Genomic DNA, 13,098 nt, shown 5'->3' on the forward strand with positions numbered 1-13,098 from the left:
GCTAAGCCAGCGGGTTGGCTTAGCGAGAAGGTGAAAAATAGCACTTTTCAAAGCTTGTCTAATTAACCTGAAATTGAGAGAAAATGATTATTAAACACAAAAAATGGAAGTACTAAGTATTTATTACCTATACTTAACAGAAAATACTCATAACACTACAAAATAACCATAAATTAGGAGAGTTTGATACAATTTATACAAGTTTTATACACAAAAGTTAGTCGTTTTCATCGACTAACAATTACCACACATGATAATCGATTACCCAAACACCACAAAAGAAACAAATACTCAAACTAAAATGAATTAATTGATTACCCCATTTGATAATCGAGTAACTAGTTTTTGGAAATGCAGATCAAATGGGATTTTGACGAATTAATCGATTACCCGATTTTATAATTAATTAGATATATTTTAAACTGTCAATTTATAAATATCTTTGTGTGTCTTCTAAAAGAATTGCATTGCATTTAGTCTGAAGATTGAAGTTGATCAAAAAATCATTCATTCTACAATCATGAATTGATCATCTTGTGAAGAAAACTTGAAGATTGAAGATCTACACATTTCAAGTGTATTCAATCATTTATTTTTCATTCTTTTAGATTGTGTTTCTTGGTTAGAGTTACCAAGAGGGTCAAAGAATTGATAAAGTTTCAATTCTAAGTCTTTTCTTACAAGGTTCAAGAGAAAGATTTGATTTCTATTAGAGAATTATGTGTGCATAGTATTTGTATTTGTTTCTCTATATAGTGGAAGTTCTAAGAGGACTTAGAACAATTAGATGCAAGTCCGGATTAGATTGAACCAGTATAAACTCATGTGTAATTCTCTTATTCTCTTAACGCTGAGTCTTGTATTCATCTTTGTATTAGAATTGATCTCAAGGGCCACCATAAAAGATTTTGTTTTTATACACATTATAATCATAGAAGTTTCTAGTTTATAATAATCTTTTGAAGAAACTTTGATTGATTTAAAGGGGTTGTTTTTAATCTGTATTAAGAACAAATTGGTAAAGATTTTGAAAAAATCTATTCAATCTCTTGATCCAACCGAAATAAATCATGTGGCCTTCTTAGAACCATGCTATTTTATTATATTAAATTGATTGATATGAGATATCTTAGATATAGTTGAGGTTATTGTTCATATTATTATTGTTATTGGTGTTTTATATTAAGTTAGAGGAGTGTTAGATTCAATTCTTATAACACTTAAAAAGTGTTCAAGTCTAGTATTGAGTTTTATGATGAAAATCCTACAAACTCATCCGTTCACCTTATCATTTGTGTCGTTGAAAAGCTTGCTGGAAAAGATACAATTCATCTCTACCCTTGGATATCAAAATCACCTTCTATCTTGGATAAGAATGACCTCAAAGTAAGTCACTTGATCATAAGAACACTTGTAAATACTTCTAACGGCAGACACATGACTGTGTGAGAAAGATAACTTCAGAGTTATATAGCATTTTTGGTTTGAATTTTGTGGAGTATTTTTTCACTAAAATGGAAGCAGTTTCTAGTAGCTTCTACGTAAATTTAGATTTGACCGTGAAAAAATTGGAGTAACACGCTTACAAATCAAGCAAGCGAACATGCATATAGATGTTTCTGTATTTCATGATTAATCACTATCACTTGATTTCAAAAAGTGAGATAATCCAAATCCATGAAAAAGATGGTACTTGCATATGCACCGTTCTTCGGCAGGACCAAATTACTTAACACCACCTATGATAATATAGGATCACTTCCTTATATATATGATTACAGGTCTATATCACATGTCTTACAACATAATGTTACAATAGCAACTAGAAGCTACACGTCTGTCCAATACACCCAAGGATGGTACATGATAGGGCTATGCTCTATAATTGTATATTGTTATTTTAATAAACAATCAGATAAATAACATTAACAAAAACTACAGTCATTTTCAAACAGATCTTTAAGGGGTCAGAATGAGAGCAGAGATGCTGAGAGCTTATTCATCTATTCCCTGCTCCAGGCTTTTGACCTCACCAGTTCAGCTCCCATGATTACCATTCACAGTTAACTCTGCTTCAGCCTTCTTGTTTATCTCATCAAGCTTGTGATGTTCTTCACTATTGACTTTTGTTCCTTCTATTTCCTCCACGTCAAATTCACAAGTACTTTTGACGTGTTCCTCTTTATTCACTCCTTCCACTTCAACCCTTTTGTCTGCAGTAAGGCATGTTTCCAATTTCTCTTGCTCCCCAAATCCACGATATTCTTTTGTCTCTTCCTGTGGGTGCTCAATCTTTTCTTCATCCTTTCTCAGAAAATCTTCAGAGCCCTCAGTTCTTTTGTCATCAACTTTATCTTTCAATGCAGGTAGTTCTCCATCAGCAGCATTGGATTTTTCCTCTTCAATAAGCACCTCAACATTTTCTACCGGTTTAGCTTCTCCAGAATGAGCGGATTTGTTTACATCTGTATTTTCCACACTCTTGTCATCTTGATTTTCCTTTACAAAATCCTTTTCCTTCTCTATAACATTATCATCCTTAGTGGTGTCATCAGCTTCTTGCATTTCCGCTTCCTTTGTCTCCTCTTCTTTTTCTTCCAGGGAAGTTTCCTTTTGTGAAGCTGACGATCTTTTAGTACGCTTCTTTGGGGGCTCGCTCTCTGCTGGAGGAGCTACCTTGGCCTTCTCGCTGATTCTTGTAGATCTTCTTGGGGTCTCACCAGTGCCCCAGTCAAATTCTGATACAGCTGGACCACCAGGGTGTGCTTTCAAATATTTTTCCAGCTGCTTCCTGCTATTGATTTCCTCTCCTGTTGGTGAAGTGAACACAATCTCGTTTTTCTTTGGGGTACCAGCTTTCTTTGGGATGAACTGCAACGAAATACAGTATATGATTTGTGAATCATCTTACAGGAAAAAGCAAGCAACAAAAGAACAATCATAACACATACAAGATTTTGGTTGTTATTGACTTCTTATAGTAGACCCTAACGTTAAAAATAAAGCTCTATTCACTAATTTCACATCACAATTACACTTACAGCCCTTAGTATGACACTCTTGCAAATAGAAAGTTACAGTAACATCAAAGATATAAAGAGCAAATCTATTGAGAAAATTATTGTTTTCTTGGGAGCAGAGTCATTCTTCCATGTGAACTCTGAACTGGTGCAGAGTCAAGCATCATTGGCTCTAATAAACTAGCAGTTTTTATTATTGAACTCAAGGAAATGACAAGCATGGAACTAAATTAACCCTGTCAACCCAGAAAGGTATTCTTTCCCTCTGTCATCTTTCATTCAGGTAATACTTGGGAAAGGTGAAAGTCCATGAAATTGTGCATGATAGGAGCTAAATATTTTACTACCAATATGTAGGGATAAATCCCAATTACAAATATCAGAAACCACCCAAAAAAAAAAAAAAAAACAAGAAAACAAAAGATAGAACACTGCAAAAATTTATGGGTATGCAAAAACCTGCCACCAGCCCAAAGGCCCCAAAACTCAAAGATTGGATGTCCTCTCTCCTACCTTCCCTTCCTTTATCATTTGCTTCTAACCCTTTCCCCTTCCAACCCTCATTGTCATGTATGCAAGGTTCTACAACCCAAATCCCTCTTCTGTCCCTAGCTCAGTGTAATAGTGCATAACAGCATGGAAAAGATCAAGATTTAAAAATATCCAAGGCTTGTACCATGACCAAGAAACAAATAAAAAAAATGCACATATGGACTGCATATGAAGTTACAAACTATTTCCTAATCTTGAATTGCAGTAATTAATAAATAATAAAAAATATAATGTCAAGCAGCAAGTGGTCCCAAAATTTGTCAAAGAAAATAAATACATTGATCTTCTGTATGTTTATAAAACATAGTAACATACACACATATTCCCTCTAATTTTGCACAGTTCAAAGATTGAAATAAATTTTTCAGGGGTATGTAAGTGTTTAATAGGGTTAGTGTATAACTGCCACAAATTTCATTTTTCAAAATTGAAATCCAAAAAATTGTCCCATAAATAAATTGCATATGTAAGTGTTTAATGGGGTTAGTGTATAAAAACCATAAATAGGGCATAATTCCCCTGAAACCCTAGGACCCATAAACTTCTCTGCTAAACGAGTGCCTCAATTGCCACGGGGGGTTTCACTCCACCAGTGCGATTGACCACTATGCAATCCTAACCCATTTTTTCTGTTTCTACTCGCAGGGGATCCCTGATCCCAAAATTGAGCATGGAAGATTGTGATCCCACAGAGATCCCATTCTGTCACAATCGGCGGCAGACACACACACATGGTTTTCTGTGTTCTGATCTTTTTTATAACTTGAACTGTTGCACTTTTTTATTGCATTAACAAGATTGAATGGCTTGCATCCCATATTGATCTTTTACTTTTATGTGGTTTGTATATGTTAATGAGAGCTAATGAAGATTAACAAAACTTAATGAGAACTAATAAAAACCATTTTCATAGTAAATCTGTAAATGTGACTTCCACTAAACATATTATAATATATATATATATATATATATATATATGGGTTACGATCTGTTTACACCGGGTGTCAAACATTACACTTACACCAAATCTCAGCTACTCAATTTGAATAATCTAAAGACTGAAATTAATTCACTTAAAATTGGAAAAAAGCTAATTAACAAGTCACGTGAGATGATTTTATCATTTATAATTAAACTAATTGATCAATATCAATTAATGATAACATCAGATAATATTTCTCATGATATTTGCAAATCTTATCTTCATCAAAATGAGACTTGGAATTCCCAAAAAAAAAAAAGTTAACCATCTCCGAACGTCTTTGTTTGCTACAATAACAAAAACTTTGAAACTCTTGACAATTACTGTTATTAGCGAATTGAAATTAGTTTATTATCAGTCAATTGAGATTCTTATATATACAGGGCACTATTTTTGAGATTGGGTGTCGGTATATGAAAAGTATTGGTTCCCAACTCTGTAATACAGATCACAAGTTTAGCTGCACAAACATGGTGGGGAATTATATGAATTCAATGCTGTTGATATAATTTCAGATCTTATAATTTTATTGAAATGTGGAGGCTACTAAGTATTTTGGTCTTTTTCTATACCTGCATTCTATGGCTTATATGTATTCTGTGGCTTATATGTTTCATAGGGTTAGAAATTAAAGGCTTTTAGCCACAATTTTCATAAAAGAAAAAGAGTTTGCTGTTGGAGTGGTTTTGTTATTGTAGCAAAGAAAGACATCCAGAGATGCACGGTCATCTTTTTTTTTTTTATGGAATTCAAAATCTCATTTTGACGAAGATAAGATAGACAAATATGATGAAAAATATTATTCGATGTTATCATTAATTGATTTTGATCAATTAATTTAATTATAAATGGTAAAATCATCTCACTTGACTTGCTCATTAGCATTTTTTTTTTATTTTTTAAGTGAAGCAATTTCAGCCTTTAGATTATTTAAATTGAGTGACTTAGATTTGGTGTAAGTATACTATTTTACATCTGGTGTAAACGGATCCTAACCCTATGTGTTGATCCATCCCTGATTAAAAACCAGACTCAAAGAATGCAAAATTACATTGGATCTCCAACACAATGATTCTAGACATTTTCCAAATTTCTGTAGCTTTTTTTCTTTTCTCCTCTTGTGAAAAACTAACCACAGTCCCCCAAAAATATGTATTTGCATAAAGCATCAAGGAAAACATAAAATGATGACTTTATTCCAGCAATTCAACCTAAACACTTTTATGTTTTTCTGAAAATATGTTCAACACATTCATTTATCATTGTGAAAAAGGAATTTATTTGGCAATTGATACACACTATGATTGTTTGTGGAGGCTAAAACAAACAGCAAAACCCATACTGCTAGAAAATAAAAATCATTATCCTGTTATATAACACCTACGGCAGCTAATATGCAGGTGCCAGGCAGCAATACTCAAACAAGTTTAATGCAATTAACACATACACTAGAACAAGAACAATCCACTGAATACAGTGATAACACCTTATTACTGGATTAAAAAAAATACAACACTAAAGTAAGCCAAAATATATTGATGTAAAATTTCAATATAAAGCACATCAGTCCTACATGGCCTGAAAAATTGAGTAGTCCTAATTAAAAGTCAAGCAGTGTGAAGGGAAAGCAGCCCTATCTTGGAATATAAAGGTGATAACCGTTTTTTTTTTATTGATCATGGTATTGGTACAAAGTACGGTGACTAATCTTCGTCATGGACCTTGAGCATACAAAGGGAATATTCTCCTCCCAACACAATTTATTTTATATCCAAGGACCATTCAGGATTTGAACCCTGAACTACTAGGTTTAAGGGACACAAGTCATTACCACTTGTATCAACGGTTGTTGGTTAAAGGTGATAAACGTGTCTACGGGTATATTTACATAAGACCAATAAAATCAATCAAAACGCATTTCTTGATATAGAAAAATATTGGGCACGACCGCAAAACCCTAACAGACACTCGACACTCGTCGGGTATTTACTTTTTCTAGATGCATTTCCTGCGAATTTTGAAGCACACGCATTCAACATGACAGAATTCGACACAAACTAGAGAAATCCAAAAAAAGCCCTAATTCATGTATCGTCTCCGAGGCTCGGTAACACGCGGTAGAGGCCGAATATCGCGGGAAAAAAGAAGGCCCACATCGACGCCAAAGCAAGAAGGTGACACAACAAAACCAACGAATTACGGTAACTTAGCACTTAGCAGCGAATTTCAACAAAACGAAATAGTCAAACACAGTGCAAAAAAAAAATGCAGAAAAGGAGAGACAGAAGAACAGTGCCAAACCTTCTTCTTCCAACCAGGTGGAGCAGGAAGCTCCAAAGAGAAAGTTTCCTCGCTCGCACCACCCTCCTTCTCCACTGAGCTCGCCATTTTTCACCTGTGAAATTCAGCAAGAAAAATTTCCCCTTATTTTTTGAAATAAAAAAAATTGAAAAAAGAAGATAGAACAGGAACGCGGAGAGGGAAATTTTAAAAGGAACAGAAAAAACTAACTTTTTTTTTTTGTTATGTGTTTTATTAATTCTGGTGTTTCTGTGAGATTGGGAATTGCAATGCTTGGGTTTTGTGTTTGAGGTTATGAGGAAAAAGATGAATAGAGTATAATTAAGAGGAAGAGGATTGAGAGTTAGGACACATTGTGGAATCACCAGAAGAAAAATAAATGTAAAGAAGCAGTTCAGGTCGATTCGATTTGTGTGTTAGGCACTTACTTAGAAGCGTCAAGGTGCTCTATCCTCCTGCCACCTGTCCCTTCTTATTTTTTCTTCATTATTTCTTTATTTTCTTTTTTCTAGTACTACTAGTTTTTAACTTGTATCCTGCCACCTTTCCCTTTTTCTGAATATATCTCTATTTCTAATACTAGTTCTTTTAAAGTATAGGATAATTCTTTACAAAATTAAAATGTATAATAAATTAAATCATTTTTAGTATTAAAGTTTATTGTAATTAAACTTTATGATAAGTAATTTATATTTATAATAAAAAATTTAAGCTACAAGATTATTTTTAACATTCATGTTTACCATAAAGGTATTAGGCTAGGATTGTCAAATATTTATTCAACCCTCTATGAGGTAGGAAGTCCTTGGTAAGAGACAAGAAAGATTAAGTCCCTAATCATGCTTAGAGCCAGATTACTTAAACAATAATGACAACAGGAAATCTCAATGTCCAAAGCTTAAACATGTTTATATAAATAATAATGACACTACTAGAAAACATAGATATTACATCGTTCAATTAACATCGATTTATATGAAAATTGATGTTAACAAATCCACGATGGTATTTTTGTAAATAAGTGGATGAGATTAACATCGATTTTGACAAAAATCGATGTTAAGAATTGAACTCAACATAGGTTTTATTTAGAATTGACGTTGAGCCTCGTGTCAACATCGTTTTTGTTTAGAATCGATGTTGATATTAGTGCATCAACATCAATTTTTCAGAAGTTGATGTTGTGCTTCACCCTAAAGGTTAAACTCTCATTTCATTCCAACTTTGACGCCCAAACATCTTTGTTCGTGGCCAAACCTCTATGACTCTCATTTCACCCTAAACCTCTGCGCCCAAATCATCTCTTGATCTCGCCTCTCGTTGCAGTCGTTATTACCATCGTGTTCATCCTCGTCGTTCCAGTGCTCGTCATCGTCGCCTCTCAGTTTTGTCATTCTAGTGCCTCTCAGTTTCGGCCAAACCTTCTCGAGCCCTCACCTCTTGTCGACACCCCTATTGGTTTCAGATTCAAAGATTCTCTTCGTGGCTAAACTCTTTGAAGTATTATGTTTGTAAACTCTAAAGTATTATGTCTATATATTCTACATGCTCTTAATGTTGTTTATCATGTGAATTTTTTGTGGTTTTGATCATGTGATTTGTGCCTTTGTGGGTACTGGTATTGATAGCGGGTACTGGTAGTGGATTGAGTATTGTGGAATTTATGACTTTGGGTGTTTGTTTTTCCTGTTTACTGATTCTCACTTGTCTCCAATTAATTGTTGAAATTTGTGAAGCATTATGTCTATATATTCTACATACTTGTAATGTTGTTTATCATGTGAATTTTCATGGTTTTGATCATGTGATTTGTGCCTTTGTGGGTATTGGTATTGGTAGTGGGTACTGGTAGTGGATTGAGTGGGAATTATTGTGGAGTTTATGACTTTGGGTGTTGATTTTCCTTGTTTAATGATTATCACTTGCCTCTAATTGATTGCTGAAATTTGAGGCGTAGTATAGTATAGTATTGTATGGACCTTACAATGCTACACTCTTTTATTCTTCCTAAAGTGGCCAGCTTTCCAATAAGAATGTCTCTTCCTTCAAGCCCTCCTTAGAATTTCTTTCTCATGTTGTAACTTGTCATGTGATAAGGGCACCACCAAGGATAAAAAATTCTACATTGTTTAATCAATGATTGAAACACAAAACACACAAATGGGGTAAGAAGAAAAGCCTAAGGTTTAAGGTCAATGTGTAAAATTTTCAATTGATTCCTTGTACGATCTCCTTAATTTTCTTTTTTGGGTTGAAAAGAGAAAAGAAAGTGTAGTTGGTTATGGATTAGAAATGTTGAAGCAAGCAATGTGATATGAACCCACATGGCACAAGGGCTGACTTAGGATCGTCTAGGATTAAACCTTGATGGAAAATGCGGAAATTGATTAAGGAAAGGATGGAAAATAAGGTGGCTAATTTCGTGGGTCTTAATAAGGTGGTTCTTGGCATAAAATGGATGAATGGGATGGTAAAACGTAGGTTAAGTGGTGGCTGGACAGAAATATAGAAATGGCAATAACTGAAGCTACAGGGCTCCAAATGAGGTGATTCCAAAACGAGGTGAAAGGTCTCGTTTTGAAATTCAATTTAGGCTCAAGAATCACTTAATTTGAGTGCGTAAAATGGAAGTTATGGCCACGAGATAATTCTGGGCAGAGGTGGATTTTCTGGAATTGTGGTTTGAAAGAACAAGGGTGATGATGAAAGGAAGGAAAGAATCACTCTTTCCAGCGAGGGCAACACACAAAGGTTGTGAAAGTCCTTTGATACAGCCAAGGTGTTCTTGAATCACTCAAGAATTTAGGAGAATCACTCTCACTAAGATAAAAGAGATAAACTCTAATTTTCTGAATAAAACTCAACTTGTCTTTATTGATAAAATGGTTCAGCTTAAATAGAAGCTTTACAGCAGATTTTAGTAATGACCCACTAACCTAGAATTAAAATAACTTAATGCCATTAACCTAGGGAATTAAAAAAAACTTAATGGCTGAGTGTAACTGAAATTGTGGCAACCAAAAGTCACCCCCAACAGCCAACAAGTCAGCCACCATTTGGTCTCCCAAAAGGCTGATGCCTAGGTTGCCAATTGGGCCCTTATTACAACTTGAACTAAACCTAACTAAAGCCCTTTTAGTTGATTAACCCAAAACATATTTTTGGTCAGCCAACTTTACAAGGAAAGCCATTATTTAGACAAACTAAACACTCTAAAATTGAAACAAAGTGGTGTCATTTAGTCCTCCTCCATTTGGGCCATGATACAACTCACAACCTTGGACTTTTCTCCTTGAAACTTGGGCTTGTATTCAAATAGTATGGACAGCACTTGTTGAAGAGCTTCCTTGGCTTTCCTTGCTCTAGCCCTTGTCATAGGTCCTCCAAGTCCTTCAAGTGGATCTTTGCCCTTGCTCTTGGTCATGTCCTCATCATTCTCTCCCTCTTGAGAAGGATTTGTCCTCAAATCGGATTCTCCATCTGCATCAAAAAGAGATAAATCAGAGACATTGAAGGTGGAACTAACATTATACTCACCGGGCAGCTCAACTTTGTAAGCATTGTCATTGATTCTTTCAAGCACTTGAAATGGTCCATCTCCCCTTGGTTGAAGCTTTGATTTCCTTTGTTCCGGAAACCTTTCTTTTCTCATGTGCACCCAAACCCAATCTCCGGGTTCGAAGACAACCTTCTTTCTTCCTTTGTTGGCTTGTTTAGCATAGCTTTTATTTTTCCTCTCAATTTGATCTTTGACTCTCCCATGAAGCTTCTTCACATAGTCCGCCTTTGCTTGAACTTCTTTATGCTTAAAAACAGAAACATTACGCATAGGCAAAAGATCAAGAGGAGTTAGTGGGTTAAAACCATAAACAACTTCAAAATCATCAAAAGTGTTAGTGGTCAAAATCTGATTTTTGCAAAACAAGATATATAGTGATTGTTTAGCACGAAACAACCTCTTGACCTCACTTTTTGTGGCTAAATAGCTCTCTCTCACTTCAAGTGTTTCACTCTTCTTTTGTTCACTCTTTTTCCTCTCAAGTGTTTCCCTCTTTTTCTCACTCTCAAGTGTTTTGCTCACTTTTTCTTTTTCTTTTTCTTTTTTCTCTTGAAGAAGTTTTTCTCTCATTTTCTTTTGATCCTCACACACTTCTTGTGGACTCAATGGCTTGAGCACAATCTTTTTGTCTTGGTGCATGAAAGAGATCTTGTTGGTGTAACCGTCATGATTGGCTCTTTTATCAAATTGCCATGGTCTCCCCAAAAGTAAGTGACTGGCCTCCATAGGAACAACATCACAAAGTACCTTATCATTGTATTTCCCAATGGAAACGTCCACTTCAACTTGCTGCCTCACTTGCACCTCCCCATCCTTACTAAGCCATTGAAGTTTGTATGGCCTAGGATGTGGTTTAGTAGCTAAATTTAGCTTTGACACTAATCTAGCACTAGCCACATTGGTGCAACTACCTCCATCAATGATCACCATGCACACCTTGCCATTGATTAAACATCTAGTGTGAAAGATGTTTTCTCTTTGGCTCTCCTCCTCATGCTTCAATTGACCACCAAGTAACCGCCTAATCATCAACAAATCTCCCTCCGGAGTCTCCTCTTCCTCTACGTACTCACTCTCCTCTTCCTCTTCAACATCAGATTCACTTATATATTCTCCATCTCTAAGAACCATGGACCTTTTGTTAGGGCACTCATAAGCATAGTGTCCTAGGCCTTGGCACTTGAAACACTTCACATCTCTACTCCTTTTAGAGGGTTCCTCTTGGGACTTTGAGCGAGTTTTTGATGGGATAGGTGTGGAACTACTAGAAGTAGCAGCCCCATCTTTCTTACCTTTGTCTTTCCAACCAGAAGAATCAAAGTTGGTAAAACTCCTCTTAGCCACTCCCTTCCTTTTTAATTGTTGCTCCACTTGGATTGCTTTGTGAAGCAAATCATCCATTTCAACAAACTCCTGCAGCTCAACAATATCACGGATATCATTAGTCAAACCATTAAGAAATCGAGCCATAGTTACCTCCTCATCTTCTTCAATATTTGCTTGAATCATGAGCACATCCATTTCCTTGAAATACTCCTCAACCCCCTTGTTGCCTTGGGTTAGTTTTTGGAGCTTGAATTTCAAGTCCCTTGAGTAACTAGCCGGCACATACCGCTTCCTCATGATCTTTTTCATCTCCGTCCATGTATCAACCATTGGCTCTTCATTTCTTGCTCTCTCCTTTTGTAGCTTGTTCCACCACACAAGAGCATAGTCGGAAAACTCCGTGGCGGCAAGCTTCACCTTCTGGTCCTCCTCATAGTTGTTGCATGAGAAAACATGCTCTATTTTCATCTCCCACTCCAAGTAGGCCTCCGGATCATTCTTTCCTTTAAATGGAGGAATGTTGAGTTTAATACCATCAATTCGGTTTTGTCTAGGAACACCATCATTCCCTCTTCTCCTCCTTTCTTCTTCATTATGATCTCTATTCTCCATTTGATCCAACCTCTCATGGAGCGCATCATCTCGTTGTTTCATTAACCTCTCCAAATGTTGCATCAAAGCTTGCATTTGGAATTGCGAAAGCCCCACTCCATCATTAGGATTAGCACCTGACATCTCAAACAAACAAATCAAACGTAACAAGACAATTATAGTTGCTGTTTGAATACCTCACCCACTCAAGTGTATCACACAATTATGGCTTTTCTCTAATGAAACACTCTTGCCTTTTACCACTCTAATTCCCCTTGAGTTCTTAGGCAATTCAAGAGATTATGGCCACAACAAAGAACAATTCACCAATATGTGTAAGGTAAGGCTAGAGAGACAAGGAAAAGGTTAACCAAGAAAAAGGCTAACAATGTTTTTAGGCACAAATGAAGGAAATAAAATTCAGAATTTAGGAATTCAAGTAACAATCCTTCATGCAACCAATATATTACCTTAAAGAGATTTTTTTTAAAGTTCTTCAAGCATGAACCATTCAGCCCAATTTTTTTTTTTTTAATTTTGATTATACGAAATTCTGCTTCTTTTTTTTTTTTTATAACAAAGAGATCAAAAGGCTTAACTTTTGCAATGGTTCAGCCTAAAATATATATATATGAATAAGAAGGTAATATAAATGGCAAAGAGAATAAAGAAGGATGTTACCCAATATTTCCAGCAAAGGAAGTGTTGATCCTAGAACCGGAGCTCTGATACCAAATGATATGAACCCACATGGCACAAGGGCTGAC

General features: G+C 35.5%; 1 protein-coding gene across 1 annotated transcript; it reads right to left on the reverse strand.

Annotated features, from left to right (window-relative positions):
- Positions 1 to 1,725: 1,725 nt before the first annotated feature.
- Positions 1,726 to 7,259, reverse strand: LOC114416762 (methyl-CpG-binding domain-containing protein 11-like). The gene is made up of 3 exons (XM_028381756.1): positions 7,067 to 7,259; positions 6,856 to 6,949; positions 1,726 to 2,871 (listed from the first exon to the last, which is right to left on the reverse strand). Exons 2-3 carry the CDS (start codon positions 6,940 to 6,942, stop codon positions 2,038 to 2,040), a joined length of 921 nt encoding a protein of 306 aa, XP_028237557.1. The 5' UTR covers positions 6,943 to 6,949; positions 7,067 to 7,259; the 3' UTR covers positions 1,726 to 2,037.
- Positions 7,260 to 13,098: the final 5,839 nt, after the last annotated feature.

The sequence above is a fragment of the Glycine soja genome, chromosome 6 (assembly GCF_004193775.1).
Source record: "Glycine soja cultivar W05 chromosome 6, ASM419377v2, whole genome shotgun sequence".
NCBI classification, from domain to species: Eukaryota; Viridiplantae; Streptophyta; class Magnoliopsida; order Fabales; family Fabaceae; genus Glycine; species Glycine soja.

Excerpts from the sequence above, each read along its gene's own strand:
- LOC114416762 (XM_028381756.1), bottom strand. The coding sequence starts at position 6,942 with ATGGCGAGCTCAGTGGAGAAGGAGGGTGGTGCGAGCGAGGAAACTTTC. Across the intron at positions 2,872-6,855 it reads CACCTGGTTGGAAGAAGAAG|TTCATCCCAAAGAAAGCTGG; the intron begins GTTTGGCACTGT and ends ATTTCGTTGCAG.